The following is a 16,443-nucleotide window of genomic DNA, read 5'->3' on the forward strand; positions in this document are numbered from 1 at the left end:
AGAACGAGGTAATAATGATTCAGATAGATGGATAGATATTTTCCGACACATCAGCAGGCCTTTTCTACTCCACTATAGTATCTCCTATTATAGAGAAAAAAATGGGGAATGCCAAATTCAAAGTGCTAATATGTGCCCAACGGGGGGGGGGGGGGACCTACTGCATGATGCTCAAAGTGATCAAAAGCCTGTCAAGCATGTAATTCTGCAAAGGCCACACAGACACAAAACTACTATTTTTAAGAAGCATTTTCAGTACAGTTTGGCTATTAGTATTATGCTGGCATATGAACAGCTCTACAGTCTTCTCTTACCCACCCCCAGCTTGCACAACATTCTCCCGAGAGTGCACACACCCTCTCCATGCTGCTTTTGCTCATGCTATTTTACCCGCTGCTGTCTGGGACTCTGCTCTCCAGCTGGTTCTCCATGAGGTTCCCTGTTTGCCTGCAGGCAAAATAATGAGCTTGACAAATCCCACATACACACTCACAGAAAGATAGCACCATTCAGTTAGGAGTCACCCTACAAGAGAAACATTAAAACCAGTCCTGGAAAAGCCATAGGACAGGCGTGTCAAACCTGCGGCCCTCCAGATGTTTTGGCCTACAACTCCCATGATCCCTAGCTAGCAGGACCAGTGGTTGGGGAAGATGGGAATTGTAGTCCAAAACATCTGGAGGGCCGCAGGTTTGACATGCCTGCCATAGGAGGTTTGCAAAGATCATGTGGCTACTGTGAAGAAAGAGGTTTTGTGCAGAGCAGTTAAAAACAATACTTTATACAAAGTGTGTTAGTAAATGGTGACATAGCAATAAATATCCACACAGTGATACATGTGGTGGGAGAGGAAGGAACTGCTCCCAAGAAACCATAAATTGTGCATTGAAAAATCCTAGTTTTAAAGTAATATGAGCTTAAGTAATCCCCATTGAGCTTAAGTAATCCCCAAGTCTGTCTTTCATTCAACGGTTATTTTGAAGAGCCTGGGCTCCCCTCAATGTGAACAAGAAACAAGGCTCCCGGTATCCTACGATAAGACAGACTGTAATCTTCCCTGCCCCAAGAATGCAGATCCCTGGAGGCAGCTTTGATTATCCTCGATACACACAGGTATAGCTTTATAAAAACGTAGCTCTCAGAAACTCACAAACCTGCTCATACTTCATGAGTAGAGATAAAGTATATATGTGTGTGTACACAACTTCCAAATAGATCTTTATTAATTTTTTTGTGCTGTTTATATAGTACTGTTTCCTGCAACCTTCTGGTTTTGTGAGTCAATGCAACTATATATGAAATATAAAACTCCTTAAAAACAAATAGTTTACAAGACTGAGTGGTAGGTTTCCCATTTAGAAGCTAACTCTTCTTGCAGATCAAGCAAGAGAGGCTGGCCCAGTTTTTCCATCTATAAGTAAACCATGTCCTATGTTCTATGGTATGTGCATTTGTCAATAATACTATTTTGGCCCTGACATTATGGAGGGAACTTCTGGGGTAAACTGTATACCATGATTCACCTAACAAACCCAGTTAGCGAATGTCCTGCACAAGGACTTCTACTTGTGCAATAGGTTTCCCCTCCTCTCCATCCCCTGCTCTCCCTTAAATTGGCTAGGGAGTGGGGGTCAGGAGAAACCCCACAGCAGCATGCTGGGGAGGGGAGGGGAGGAGAGAAGGAATTGTTATTTTTGGCAAGTTGCAATGCTTGCACAAACAGAACGTTCAACATGGCGCAATACCAATAAAATATGTATTTGATGTTGAGATGAATTGTACGATTGTGCTGTATTGTATCACTGTATTTTGCACTACCTAATTTTATTATACAGTGGTACCTCAGTTTGCGACCACAATTCGTTGCTCCCTGAACTAGTTGCTCCCTGAGGCACGCTTCTGTGCGTGTGCAAAGCTCCGCTAGAGCGATTCTGCGCATGCTGTGCAGATCGCTTCTGCGCATCCACGCACCGCAGAACCCGGATGTAAACACTTCCGGGTCAGCGGTGGTCGGAAACCGAAGCAGTCGCAAACGGAGGCGGTCGCAAACCGAGGTATGACTATAAAGGTAAAGGTAAAGGGACCCCTGACCATTAGGTCCAGTCGTGACCGACTCTGGGGTTGCAAGGCTCATCTCGCGTTATTGGCCAAGGGAGCCGGCGTACAGCTTCCAGGTCATGTGGCCAGCATGACAAAGCTGCTTCTGGCAAACCAGAGCAGCACATGGAAACGCCGTTTACCTTCCCGCTGTAGCGGTACCTATTTATCTACTTGCACTTTGACGTGCTTTCGAACTGCTAGATTGGCAGGAGCTGGGACCGAGCAACGGGAGCTCACACCGTCGCGGGGATTCGAACCGCCAACCTTCTGATCGGCAAGCCCTAGGCTCAGTGGTTTAACCCACAGCGCCACCTGTGTCCCCAATTTTATTATAAAAATTCAAATAAAACCATTTATTATAAACTGACTCAAGGCCCCCACATTTTTGACACAATCATGTAACTGGGGTGCCAGATTTGAACGAAGTATTCAACAATAAACTACTTTGGAGGAATGTTCTAACAACGTCAGTGAGGGACGGGTGATCAGGAAATGGGAGAGGCTTCCCAAGGTCCCAAAGCCAGGTAACACAGCTAGGCCCAGGCATTCTAGACGACTGCCATGCTGATTAGTGGTACTATGGTCAGTTGGTAAGAGCAGCACAACACACTAGGAAAGTTAGGGAAACCGCAGCAGGCTAGAATCGGCAAAACCTGGAGGACTTTTGGGGGCTATGTTTTGGAATTCCTTGTCATTCAACAAGGTACAACAATGGGTTTACATTCTAGCAAATTGTAGGATGTCTCTGCACGACCCCTTTATTTGACAGAGTTAAACAAAGTCATCCTGGTGCTGTGGGAGAAGTGCTGCAGCAGTTCCCACATCACAGGCCAAATGTAAGAATCTGCTTCAAGGCTAACATTCCCCAATCTGGTGCCCTGAGGATGTTGTTGGACCCCCAACTTCCATGAACCCTACCCAACGTGGCTAACGGTCTGGGGTAATGAGAGTTGTACTAGAACAGGCCAGAGAAGGTGGGTTTAGGCACATTATCTATCTTATTTTCATTAGAGAGAAAGTAAGGTCCAGGATAAGCTCTGATCCTGAGATAGGACACCCCTTCCATTGGTATTTAATGGGGGCAGGGGAGAGAAAATATCCTAAACCGCTAAATTGTCCTGAAATATCTTTTGTAAGGCGCTCTCTGAAAGGTAGCATGTAAGTGCTTCAAATAAACAAACAGATGGATAAAGGATGCGCCTGTAATCTCAGCAATGAATGGGAAGCCCACAGAAGCATTACATTATGCTTCTCTTCTCGTTACAATGCAAAACCAAGCTAAAGGCCACCTAGACTGCTTATTTTAGATCCAGAGACCAGTATGTCACTCCTCTTACGGCATCCAATATAACAACTGGGCGCTATCAACAGCAACTTTTACTAAGACCTCAGGTTTTTGTTTGGTACACCAACCTACTACACAAAGTAACCATAACAACAGAATGTAAGAAGTTATATGTGTACATTACCTTCAATCAAACAATGATAAAAGGAATTCTGGGTTTGCTTGTGTTACTGGTTTTGGGGAAGGGAAGATCAAGAGGTCTGCTGACTCTATTCAGTTTTAGGAGAAAACTCAAAACAGAAAGGGTACGTGGCCTACTTGTGGAAGCAGGAAGAAAGGGAAATGAGGACAGAGCATGCAGAATGAAATCACCTGCTGACTGGGGTACGATGGAGAGGAAGTGCAAATGGAGGAAGAAGAGAGCATGATCACTTTTTTGGGGCAGGTCCGAGAACGCTCCTTTTTCCTCATCTTTGTTTAAAAACAAGGGAGAGAAAAAAGAATAATAATAATAATAGAACAAGAAGAAACATAGTCAATGATGATGGTTATTAGTTGTGGCAAGGCCACAAACTAAAGTTTCCCCAAACAGCAGATGAAATATGAAAATTCTTTCCGGATTATACCAGTTTTTTCCCCAAACAGCAGATGAAATATGAAAATTCTTTCTGGATTATACCAGTTTAGGTTACCTGGGAGTGGAAGGGCTCTGAATGGTCCCTCAGCGCACACAAAAACTAAGTACTACCAAGTAGCACAGCCTTTGTCTAACAGACAGCTGGCATAGGAGCAGGGAATTTTTCATTCGACCATATGATTGCCTATCTAAAGTTGTCCAGGAATAATTTTACCACCACTACTGTGTCTGTATGCGAGCAAGGCCTCAGAAATGCATCATGCGGAAGATGTTGATCTTGCTTCTCTTTCTCAGTTGACAAGTAGGAACCAGCATTCTTACGCATCAATGCAAGCGAGCTATTTCCTCATGCGGTGGACAATGTCATTGGAAGTCCCCGTGTCACTACAAGCATAGCTGGCCATTATATGATGCCTCATTTATCTGAATGGCTCAACCAACATGAGGCTCAACCAACATGAGGCTCAACCAACAGTATAAATGAAATTCAGGTAACAGGGATTCAAATATAAGTAGTTCTGTTTGGAATCTCAAAGGCATCAAATTGGCACATGTCTAAAAAGGGCAATTTTTATGCAGCTGCTGTTGAGCAGCAGAATATCCTATTCCTTTCAAATGTAACACACACCAAAAGGTGCAGGGCATAAAATAAAGAAACTTTTAAAATTGCACTTGATTGTGTATTTTGTTGTATAAAATGCTCCCCCCGAGGGGGGGCGGCGGCTCTGTTTCAGTATATAAACACCACCACCACTAATGCTGCTTATTTTGAAAATATTGGTCCACTTTGGATTTTTATTTTTTTTATTTTGCTATGCAAATCCAAAAGTCCTTCTTAAAAGTTGAACCTTAAGCATTTTTAACTCTGGGCAATCTAAAGCCTAAAGGGAAAGATTTATGTATTGTTCCTGCAGGTCAAGAGCTGTCAACATCCATAAGGCACATTAGGAATGTTTCCCATCACTGCTCAAATTGAGGGGAGAGGAGAAAGCTAATGGGGACCTTTAATAAAATCCAGGACCTCATTGACTGTCTCCCACCAGGTTTAGCCAGATCATGTCCTACTCATACAGCCTTCTAAAAAAAATTATCTAAGAGAACAATGTTTGTTGCGTTTTCGTTAAGGTGGCAGTCACACAAACGTAAAGCAGGCTGGAGCCCTTGCTGGCCTTCCTATAATTAGAACATTGTTTTCCATCTTCAAGTAGGATGCATTTCTGAGTTCAGAAAAGGCCAGTAGTAAATGATGCTCACATTAATAAGGGTAAAATGGAGGAAGATTCCACTTGACAGAAACAAGTTGGCTGGCATAGTTCTATTCCATCTTAATGGCTGGCTCTGGTCACTTCAACTCAAATGCATCTTTGGGCGTTATCATTACCAAAAAGAGCATGTTTACTGCATATCCATATATCCTTCCAAGAAGAACCCTTGACAACAACACCTTGATATTACCACCCTCTGACCCCACACAGGCTTCCTTTGTTTTATATATATACACACACTCCTCTCAAGTGATGTAAGTATGCAAATGAATGATGAAGTTAAGAGAATGAGATGAAGTTCATTGGAATTACCAAAAAATCCTATGACACGTAATAGATTGGGTTTCCACCTCCCCTAGCAGCACAGCAGATTCAGCTCTTTTTAATAAGAGACCAATCAATAAATCCTCAAAGAGTAACCATCAGAGGCAAGGATATTTTATAATCATGCACATAACTCCTGCAGGTAATTCATTCCCATTTCTTTAAGAGCTTAACAACTTTCTTTAAGAGCTTAACAACTCATAGCATGATCATGGATATTTTCTTGCAAAAAAAAGGTGGATGAGTTGACCTAAGCGTTGGTGGAGCAGTATAAACAAAAAACACATTGACTTATTTTAAGAGTCCCTTCCTTAATTCACATACCCATGACTTGCATTGTGCAGGTACTTCTCATTGTACTGTATACTTTCTCTGTGGCGCTAAAAGAAAAATAAGGCAACAAGAACTAGTACAGAGGCGGTGAACACATGACTGCATTTCTAATGGGGGTAAACAGGGCTCATGGATCAAGTTGGTTACCTGTATAAACAGTAGCAAACTGAGGGGCCAGTTCATCAGGTGCAAAAATCAGGGTCAGGTGGAAAGTAAGAGAGAACAGGGTTTGCTGGCCACATCTTTCCCTACAACCCGGGCCACTTTTTCATTCAAGTGTCTCCTAGTATTCTTAAATACCAGTTCTGCAAGGTCTTCTCAAGAAAGAAAACACAGGATGCTACATCTGACATGCTGGAACCTCCTAGGAAAGAGAGAAAGGTGCTTTCCATCTGAATTGTTGGATTTGATTCACCATATTGAAGTGTCTAAACTGAAGTTTGGAAAAACCTGTCTATCTGCCTTCAAAAAAAGCCTGAAGATTGTTAACAGAAAATACCAAAATTATTCTGTTAACTGTACTTGAAAATCAGGCAAGAGTGAAATGCCTCAAGAATATGTCCAGCCAAAGCAGGTTTGCCTACACCCTAAAATCTCTGGCAAGGCCAACAGCATTCTCTCATCAAATCTAATAGTAATAACCATGGGATTTATGCATTTAACAACATCCCAGGGAAGCTATGAAAATTTGAATCTAGGCCTATGGCTATGAATTTAGGCCAAAAAGACAAATCTGGAAAATACCAGTCTAGACAAACAGAAAGTAGCAAGTCACATGTGTACAGGTTATGTGGATCTAGGTTTGTGATCTTAGGTGTACCTACTTGACAGCAAGAACAATTCAGGGCAATACAACCAATTAAACATGCATGGGACTGTTGCAAGAGTCTTAGATTTTAATGATATGCTAAACAGAAAGTCATCCTGCCCTTTTGAAAAATCTCTTTTCCAGCAAATCATTTCCATGGTACATGGTACTGAACCCAGCTCATGATTCCTAGTTATTGGACAGCTTGAGCTGAATTTCTGCTACATTCAAAGGATCTAACTGCTTGGATGAATGAAGTGCCCTCACCTCCATTGCCTTCAAAAGGCATGCACAACTTTGGCCAGAAAAGGGGCGTAGCCAGGATCAAATTTAGGGGGGGGCAAGGGGCTGGGCCAAGGCACGGGAGGGGAGGGGCCACAGTGGGGCAAGGAAAGCCATGGTTGTTCAGAGGCGAGGGGGCGCCAGGATCAGCCCGAAATTGGGCTGTTCCGACCCCCTCCTCCCCCTCTGCGATCGCCGGGGCGGGTGGAGGGAAAGCCCCAGAGCCGCGCAAAGCGTTTGGCTGGCTTTCCCTCCACCCGCCCCACAGCCAGCGAGAAGGGAGACGTCCTCTAGCCAGCTGGCTGTGGGGCGGGCGGAGGGAAAGCCAGCCAAACGCTTTGCGCGGTTCTGGGGCTTTCCCTCCACCCGCCCCACAGCCAGCCAGGGAGAAGGGAGACGGCACCGGGCAGCAGGGCAGGCTGGCCAGCGGCCCTGCTTCTAGGGGGGGCAAGTGCCCCCTCCTGCCTACGCCCTTGCCTTCTGGCCCAATGGTGGCTGCCCAAAGTAAAAGCATATTTGTGGACTCTCCATGGAATGGAGTGGGATGAATAGCAGATGATGGATGAAAAGAAAATTGTCAGCAACATGAGCTTACTGAGGTCTAATGCACTTGATCAGCTGCGTTGCATGCTGGGAACCTTAATTCATTTCTACCCCCGCTTCCATCTATGTGTTAAGCACATTTTAAGGGAGGAAAAAATATCAGAAGCTGTATCACTGTCACTCTTATCCCTTTTTCAAATCTCTTGAATATAGAAACAGTATTTACAAAAAGTGTATTGACACACAAATTAGTCCTGCATTTATTTTCTGAAATGATTTCTATCTGCTCATGCTAATGCATCATGGGATGAGAAAGCCCTGCCATCATTACATTACGAAGAATCTATATACAAAATATGTTTTAAATAATGCTAGTATAGCAACCACAAGCCAGAGCAGAAGGTGATAAAATCTGGTTCCTAAATTATCTATTCCAATCAGGCAAACTTGGGTTGGATTGGTGGTTGTTTTTTTTTAACTGACGCTACCATTCAATTCCAATTTAAAAAGTAAAATAAAATCCCTCAGTTGAGAGTGATGGAGAATATTGGAGCTTTTAAAAATTAAACACGAAAACAGCTGTCAATATCTTGTCTGTTACAAGTGGAATAGGTATTTCAAAGAAAGCAATGCCTCTGAAGATGAAGATCAAAGACCATGACAAGAATGATAAAAGCCTTACCAGTTTCAATGAAAATGTATAGCTCAGGATTCTATCATAGGCAGTAAGAAATGTGATCAGTACACAATGACCTCAACCTGCTAATATGAGCCACTGAGAAATCACAAGCAGAGGAGGCACAGTATAAGAACAAGGAACATCTCTCTTCTTTATCTCTTACTTCAGACAAAGGGCTGATCCTCCCAATCTATTTTCCAATGTTTAGGATCTCCCCTTTGAGTGATCCTCATGGATACCAGAACATGTTTTCAAGACACATTAACTGCTTACCCAACCCGCTCTTGAACCCTCCAGAAATTAAATCTGGATTACACAAGTTAATAGTTAAGCAAACATAGACTGAGTTTCCTGAGGCTCATTCACAAGAGTGAGCCCCTAACTGGACAAGCGAGCACAACTTCTGCTCAAATATTCACCAATGGTCAGGAACAGGGAGAAAGTGAAAAGATGACATAGCCCTTTAATGTGAGCCACACCTACTGTCAAATTACATGCAGGCTTTCCATTTTAAAACAGTGCCAGTCCACAGGAATAACCTGGAAATTTGGTATGGAAAAGCAGCAGCCAATGGGGTGGTAACTTAGATGGATTGAGCATCACAGTCATTCATTCGGTTTCGTTTTACCTGTTTCCACTGAGGCATGGGGGCAAAGCGGCCCTGCTCTCGCTGTCGGTAGGCTGGCTGGGTGAGAGCACGGTCTTGATAAGGCTGGGCAGACTGTTGCATGCAGGTCATAGAATAAGCAGGATGGAGGCCACAGAGGGCATTAACACCAAACGCAAAACCAAACTCACAAAGAAACCCACAAAGGGATGAGGTAAATGTTGGGACAGGGTGGTCAGCAGACAGACATTTAGGAGAAGAAGAAAAAAACAACGGAGTAAGGAAAAATTAGTTGGCAAATAAAATCGTATGAAAATGGAGAAAAGTAAAGGAAAAAAAGGAAGATGCGAACTTAAGATGTAGAGTGCCGCATTTTATTTATTTTGGAATGGTTTATTTTAATAATGTTAGGTTGCAGCTGAAAGGGGTTTAAACTATTAGAGAACCAAAAATTCCTGGAATTCTCTCAAGAATTGAGAGTGAAGCAGCTGCACATTCGTTCTCAAACCGTGATAGATAAGGCTCCAAAATCTTGCATCTTAACCAAGCTTATTGGCTTCAGGAGGATTCTCTACTGCTAGGCTTTTATGGGTTTTTCTACACAATTTAACGAGGGGTAAAAGAACAGGCACTTTGCTAGAGGGCTAAAACATTCTTTTTGAAAGCCTCTTCGCTTTCTTTTACTTTCACACTCAGAAAACGCCATATTCAAGGGATAGAAAAAAAGCTTTCCTATGGCCTGTTTGGCATTTTGGATCTTCCCTTGGGATGTGCAGGACAGCATGCTTGCCTCAGTCATATAAATTTGTTTTAGTCCATGTGTACTCCCTTGCCCTGAAGACATTCCTATGACAGAATTGCAAGTGAAAACATGATTCCGCTTGCAGTATATTATAAAACGGATTTTTCTATGCTCGCAAATTTATTTTATTATTTAACTTTTCCAACCATGCTCAAGCAGGTTAAAATTAAACAGGTGCCAAGGTGATGAGTGCAGCACTCCAGCTATGAGGATCTGCTTTCCCAAACATGAAATCTGGTTATGTATGGAGTGCCCACAGGGCAAACTATGGGGAGCCTTCTCTCATATGTTCAACTGATGGCAACGCACCAAAGATTAGCTCATAGATGACTCACTTGACACACACAACTCATGTAGCTGCATCTCCCAGGATGGGGCATAAAACATGCCATATGAACCAATGGGGGTGGCAGAAGCCAACAGTATCGTCAAGCAGAAATTTGCATGAATTGAAAGCCTGATTAAACTTCCAGGACTGAAGAACCATTCTAATCCTCGGGGCAAAGAGGGAGCAACATGCAAGCAGCAATTTGCGTTGGAAAAACTGCCCTCTATCAAAATAGTACAAAACCCGTAAGTGCAAGAACAGTAGTTACCAAGGATGGAGTTTCCCCTCTATCCTTAAGATGTTTCACCTATAGGAGGCACTTATGACTTATTTGGGAACAAGGAGGTACCCTGGTCAAAGCCAAGAAGCCTCCAGATTTTCCCTGCCAGAAAAAAACCCCCAAAACATCCTGCTAGCTAAGCCATTAGCTGAGGTGCAAATGACATTCAAGCTGAAAAGCCTCTTCCTACCTGTCTCCGGATGCCTGTGGACTGTGCAGGTGCATTCTCCTCAAATTTGGCCAGCAGCTGTGTTGCCATGGACTTCACTTTATTCTGATTCCCAATGGCGGCATCAATTCTCCTCTCTGTCAGGGCGCTCACCAGAGTGGGCCTCTCTTCTCGGTAGCTTCGGGAAGAGTCCTCCTGCCAAATCGAAATGCATTATACACTGATGGATTCCCTTTCCAGAGCCACTTTCCACATATCTCCAATTTTGTGCATCACTCCTAATTTTCAAAACACATCTTCCTTCTTGCCAGCTTACCCTGCTCACTATATGCCCATCTACTTGCTAAATTGCTCCTGCTATGAGAACGTGCAATGGAATTAAGATAAACAGAAGGAAGGGGCCATAGCTCAGTGATACAGCACAATCTTTGCATGCAGGAGGTCCCCAGGTTCCATCTCCATCTTCGAGCTGAAAGGATCAGAGAGCAGGTGATGGGAAAGACATTTGCCTGAGGTCCCAAGAGTTCCAAAAGTTCAGTAAAGCTAACCTGAACTTGCCCATCTGAGCTAATTGACTCCCTTCCCCGCATGCCATAGTATTAAGAGGAATTCAAAGAGGAAAATCCCATTCCTCAAGATCACAAATGTTAACGTACTGTACGTCTCTCTATCAGGATGCACTACATATCTTCATATACTCCTGAAAGCTCACCTCCAAACATATCAAAGCAACACTGCTCAGGTTTAGCTGGAAACATCTTGCAGTAAGCAAAACAATGACCATAACCGGGCTTTTTGTATCCAAAACAATTACACCACTCTGATAGTTTGGGTGGATGATTTGGTTTTACAAACACCTTGGGGGGGCATGTTTCTGAGCTGAAGTAGGAGGTGGGGTCACGTGACTGAATCTCCTCTCTGCACACAGAAAATTGAACAGTTCACCGCCTGTGAAGAGGAAGGCAAAACGGAAAACAAAACCAAACAGATTACTCTCTTACTTACATCTTCTGACTGGCTTGTCTTCCTCCTCTTTCCTGCACCATCAAGGTCTTTCTCCTTTTTATCCTGGGCACAGAAAGGGGAAAAAACCATTGAGCCTATATTTTCTCAGCCTATAATAATGCCTATAATAAATCTACTTTGCATTTTAAGTAAAACTCATACCTAACCTTCCCATCTAAAATAAGCAGGTGCCTGAATAGCTGATGGCATATCCTAGGGGTATGCATTAGCTCTGTGTAACCTGAATTACAAGTGATTTGGGGAAGGTCCCCATGTTTCCAAGTTAGATGACACCATCAACAAAGCATCTCAAGGTGGATGAGGGTGTCCCTGAACTGGGCATAAACATAAGCACTCTTTCTACGAATTTATTCCCAAAGCAACTGTGGCTACCTTTGGTGTCCGTTTCCGAGAGATGCTCTGCCCCAATTTGCTGAAGAAGGAGATTGGAGATTTAGCGGAAGCAATCAATGCAGCTTTTTCTTCTGCATTCAGTTCCAGGTTATCTGTGAGCATAACAAATACAATTAGTTGAGACATAGCAAAATCTGAGACTAAACACCCTAAAGAGAGTTCCATTTCTTCTCATATATCCTTCTTTTTCTCTCTGCCCTTTCACATTTCCTTTGCCTACACCAGACATCCCCAAACTGCGGCCCTCCAAATGTTTTGGCCTACAACTCCCATGATCCCTAGCTAAGAGGACCAGTGGTCAGGGATGATGGGAATTGTAGTTCAAAACATCTGGAGGGCCGAAGTTTGGGGATGCCTGGCCTACACTTTATGCCGCAAAACACCCAAATCAATATTCTATTTTCCATTCTAGAAAAGGACTGACCATTTAAGATATTCTTGTTTAAAGTTGTTCAGAACTCTTTTTAGGAGATGCATACAACCTTTCCCTGTCTGCTTTCTCTGTTCCATCAGAAATATTCCCAATAGGTGGAGAAGTTATGTGTCTTCATCTCCACTTCAGGGATAGATTACAACATTGCTGATGGATCCTAACCTGTGAAGCCGGAGCTTCAGGAAGCAGCAAACACCCCAAATGCCTTCCTAGGCATTACATTTTTAAATATTTGTGGCATTTGTAATACAATTAAAAACATGCAATGAATCAATAAATTAGTAACTGTGTGTAGTTGTAAGATTGCCAACCCCCCACCAATGAGTCAATGGCCCCTGAAAGAAAGAAAACATCTCCAGCTTGGCATATAGCATTCAAGAACTATTTCTAGCAGATATATCCTAGCTTTCTTACCACCAGAAGGAAGGGAGTCCTTGAACATTTCATAGAACTGAGTGAGATACATGACCATGGACAGCTTGTCTGGTTCACCAACTGATGCCATATCTTTGCCAGTCATGATGGGAGAGATCCCAAACTCCTTCTCAGCAACGTCGAATGCCAGCTGGTTATTCTTCTCTACATTGTGTTCATCTAGAGAGTCAAAGTCTCTGGAGGGAAGAAAATGTGTTACCTAAAGGTTAATTTCTCTATACCCACTAATCATTAGGAAACTACAAAATCCTCCCACTAGCAGCCACCAGATCTTATCTCATTATCCCCTCTCATTTCTATGGAGGACAAGGCTATTGACAGCTACTGGCCCTGATGGTCTGAGTCGAAGCAAAATAAAAAAATTCCTTCAGTAGCACCTTAAAGACCAACTAAGTTTATATTTTGGTATGAGCTTTCGTGTGCATGCACACTTCTTCAGATACACTAGAAACAGAAGTGTCAGACCCTATATATATATACAGAGGGTGGTGGGGGGGGGTGGGAATGGGTGGTGGGCTGATGGGAGTGGTAAACCTGGAGATGGCTGTTAATGGCTGCTGATGGCTGCAATTAGTCCTGGGCTGAGGTGCTAAAGAGAGCTTGATCATGCATAATGAGATAAGAATCCGATGTCTCTATTCATCCCAGGTGCTTCCATGGTTTTAAGCTTGGTAATGATTTCCAATTCAGCAACTTCTCTTTCCAGTCTGTTCCTGAAATTTCTCTGTAATAAAACAGCTGCTTTGAGATCTTGTATAGAATGTCCTGGGAGATTGAAGTGTTCTCCTACTGGTTTTTCAGTCTTATGGTTCCTGATGTCAGATTTATGTCCATTTATCCTTTGGCGTAGGGTTTGGCCTGTTTGTCCAATATAGAGAGCTGAAGGGCACCGTTGGCATTTGATGGCATACACAATGTTAGAAGATGAGCAATTAAATAGTCCTGAGATGGTATGTTGGATGTTGTTGGGGCCAGTAATGATGTTGTCCGGGTGTATGTGGCAGCAAAGTTGGCATCTGGGTTTATTGCAGGCTCTGGTACCAGTGTCCATGTTAAGTCTGGTGGTTGTATTATTGTGGGTGAGGAGTTGTTTAAGATTGGGTGGCTGTCTGTAGGCAATGAAAGGTCTTCCTCCCAGAGCTTGAGAAAGGGAGCTGTCATTGTCCAGGAGAGGCTGTAGATCTCTGATGATGCGTTGTACTGTTTTAACTTGGGAGCTGTATGTGATGACTAGTGGTGTTCTGTTATTTTCTTTTTTGGGTCTGTCTTGCAGCAGGTTCTCCCTAGGTATCAGTCTGGCTCTGTTGATCTGTTGTTTAACTTCATCAGGTGGATATTTTAGTTCTAAAAAGGTTTGCTGTAGATCTCTTAGGTGAGATTCTCTGTCTGTAGAGTTGGAACAGATACGGTTGTAACGTAGGGCCTGGCTGTATACGATGGATTGTTTGGTATGTTTAGGATGGTAGCTAGAAGCATGTAGATATGTTTGTCGGTCAGTTGGTTTTCTGTATAAGGTGGTGTCTATACGTCCATCCTGTATTTTTATAGTAGTGTCCAAAAAAATGTATTTCTTGCATGGATTGGTTCATTGTTAGGTTGATGATGGGGTGAAAGTCATTGAATGTCTGGTGGAAGGTTTCCAGGGTCTGTTGTCCATGTGTCCAGATAATAAAAATATCGTCAATGTATCGTAGGTACAAGAGAGGTTTGAGTGGGTAGGAGTCTAGGAAACGATGTTCTAAATCTGCCATGAAGATGTTGGCATACTGTGGGGCCATGCGGGTGCCCATGGCTGTGCCACTGATCTGGAGGAACAGGTCATCACCAAATTTGAAGTGGTTGTGGGTAAGGACAAAGTGGCAGAGTTTGGTAGCAAAGTCCGCTGTGGTTTTATCTGAAATGGTGTTCCTTATGGCTTGTAAACCATCATTGTGTGGGATGTTGGTGTATAGAGATTCCACATCCATAGTGGCTAGTATAGTATTGTTAGGAAGATTGTTCAAAGATTGTATTTTCCTCAGAAAATCTGTGGTGTCACGTACGTAGCTGGGAGCACTGATAGCATATGGTTTCAGAACAGAGTCCATATAGCCGGAAACACCCACTGTAATGGTGCCAATACCTGAGATGATGGGGCGTCCTGGATTTCCTGGTTTGTGTATTTTAGGTAGAAGGTAGAAAGTTCCTGGTCGAGGTTCCGCTGGTGTGTTTGTGAGGATCTGTTCTTGGATGTGTAGGGGTAGCTCCTTGACAATCTTGTTCAGTTCTTTTTTGTATGCTTGTGTGGGGTCTGAGTCCAATTTCATGTAAAAGGCAGTATTGGAAAGTTGTCTGTGAGCCTCTTGGATGTAATCAGTTTTGTTCATGATGACGACAGCTCCACCCTTGTCTGCCTCTTTAATTATAATGTCTGGGTTGTTCCTGAGATTTTCTATGGCTCTCCTTTCAGCATGGTTTAGATTCTGCAACCTTTCCAACCTACAAGCCACTAATCAAAACAAGATCAACAACATTGTCAATCTTTCACAGCAAACACTCAGCCCAGCTGAGGAATCCGTCCTCTCACGGGGTCTATCATTCTGCCCTGCTAAATCCCCACACATGATTCAGTTCTGCGGGGACCTGGAAGCATTTTTCCGCCGTTTACGCCTGAAGGAGTATTTTCATCACAAACAAGAACAAGACAAAGTAGAACAAACTACATCCCCACAACACAACACCTCTCAACTTACTGGGGAACAACCATCACCCTCCAAACGCATTAATGAACAGAACATCGACCACCAACCACCACCGAAAAGATGTTACACAAAAAAGGACTCCACGTGGACCCCTCCTGATGGACGCAATACCACACTAGATCTAGTGTATCTGAAGAAGTGTGCATGCACACGAAAGCTCATACCAAAATATAAACTTAGTTGGTCTTTAAGGTGCTACTGAAGGAATTTTTTTATTTTGGCCCTGATGGTTATTGCTTTGCCTCCATGCCTGGAAGCAGTTTCCTTCTCAATACTACAGGAGGGGAGTGATCTTGTGCTCGTTTCCTGCTTGCAGGCTTCCCCCGTGCATCTGGCTGGCCATTATGAGAAGAGAATGCTGACTAGATGTGTCAATGGCCTCATCCAGCAATTCTTACTCCTCTCCCCACCCCCACACTATTCAGACCATCTATCATCAGGATGCCCTCTTCAACTTAACATTCAGTTTCTTACATGAGGTCAGGGCGATATCGGTGGATAATGGCACACAGCGCTAGGCCACTCTTCCAAGACATTGTAAGATCGGTTACGTTTACACCAGCATATCCATCTGTCTGCCTCTGACACCAGCCCAGGAGTTTGCTAGAGCGAGCCACCGACTCTAAATACAAGCACACACATATGCAACTGTTGTTCCAGGTGCTCAGCACTGTTGTCCAGAACAAATAGATAAAAAGCATACTGATGAAGTAAAAAGGAATATATCCTTCTGACACACACACACACACACACCGCTTCAAATAACATTTTCCATTATCATGCCTGTACACAAAAGTTAAATAATACAGCTTGTGTTTATCAAAGACTGCGAGTTGTCAAAGGGACTTTGAAGTCACTAAAGGACATTGAACGCGGCTTTTAAGAAAATATCCAGGCATTCTAAAATGCATCATCTGAAAACCTGACTTCTGATTGCCACTGACATAGACTGTGGTTTTGAAACTCACAAGAG

The 16,443-nt window shown here is 43.3% G+C and overlaps 1 protein-coding gene across 36 annotated transcripts in view; it reads right to left on the minus strand.

Annotated features, from left to right (window-relative positions):
* The window catches only part of MICAL3 (microtubule associated monooxygenase, calponin and LIM domain containing 3), a 190,388-nt gene that overhangs the window by 88,865 nt on the left and 85,080 nt on the right, over positions 1-16,443 (minus strand). For 20 of the 36 annotated variants that reach the window (XM_035126938.3, XM_035126940.3, XM_035126954.3 and 17 more), the window contains exons 12-19: positions 15,945-16,092; positions 12,709-12,905; positions 11,841-11,953; positions 11,448-11,510; positions 10,464-10,637; positions 8,885-8,977; positions 3,758-3,856; positions 391-447 (exon numbers count right to left, since the gene is read on the minus strand). In XM_035126938.3, the coding sequence (XP_034982829.3) occupies positions 391-447; positions 3,758-3,856; positions 8,885-8,977; positions 10,464-10,637; positions 11,448-11,510; positions 11,841-11,953; positions 12,709-12,905; positions 15,945-16,092 (944 nt within the window). The remainder of the gene's footprint in view (positions 1-390; positions 448-3,757; positions 3,857-8,884; positions 8,978-10,463; positions 10,638-11,447; positions 11,511-11,840; positions 11,954-12,708; positions 12,906-15,944; positions 16,093-16,443) is intronic. The other 16 variants (XM_088676905.1, XM_088676903.1, XM_088676902.1 and 13 more) reach the window with 5 other exon arrangements.

This window comes from Zootoca vivipara, chromosome 9 (genome assembly GCF_965207765.1).
Source record: "Zootoca vivipara chromosome 9, rZooViv2.hap1.1, whole genome shotgun sequence".
Taxonomy (NCBI): domain Eukaryota; kingdom Metazoa; phylum Chordata; class Lepidosauria; order Squamata; family Lacertidae; genus Zootoca; species Zootoca vivipara.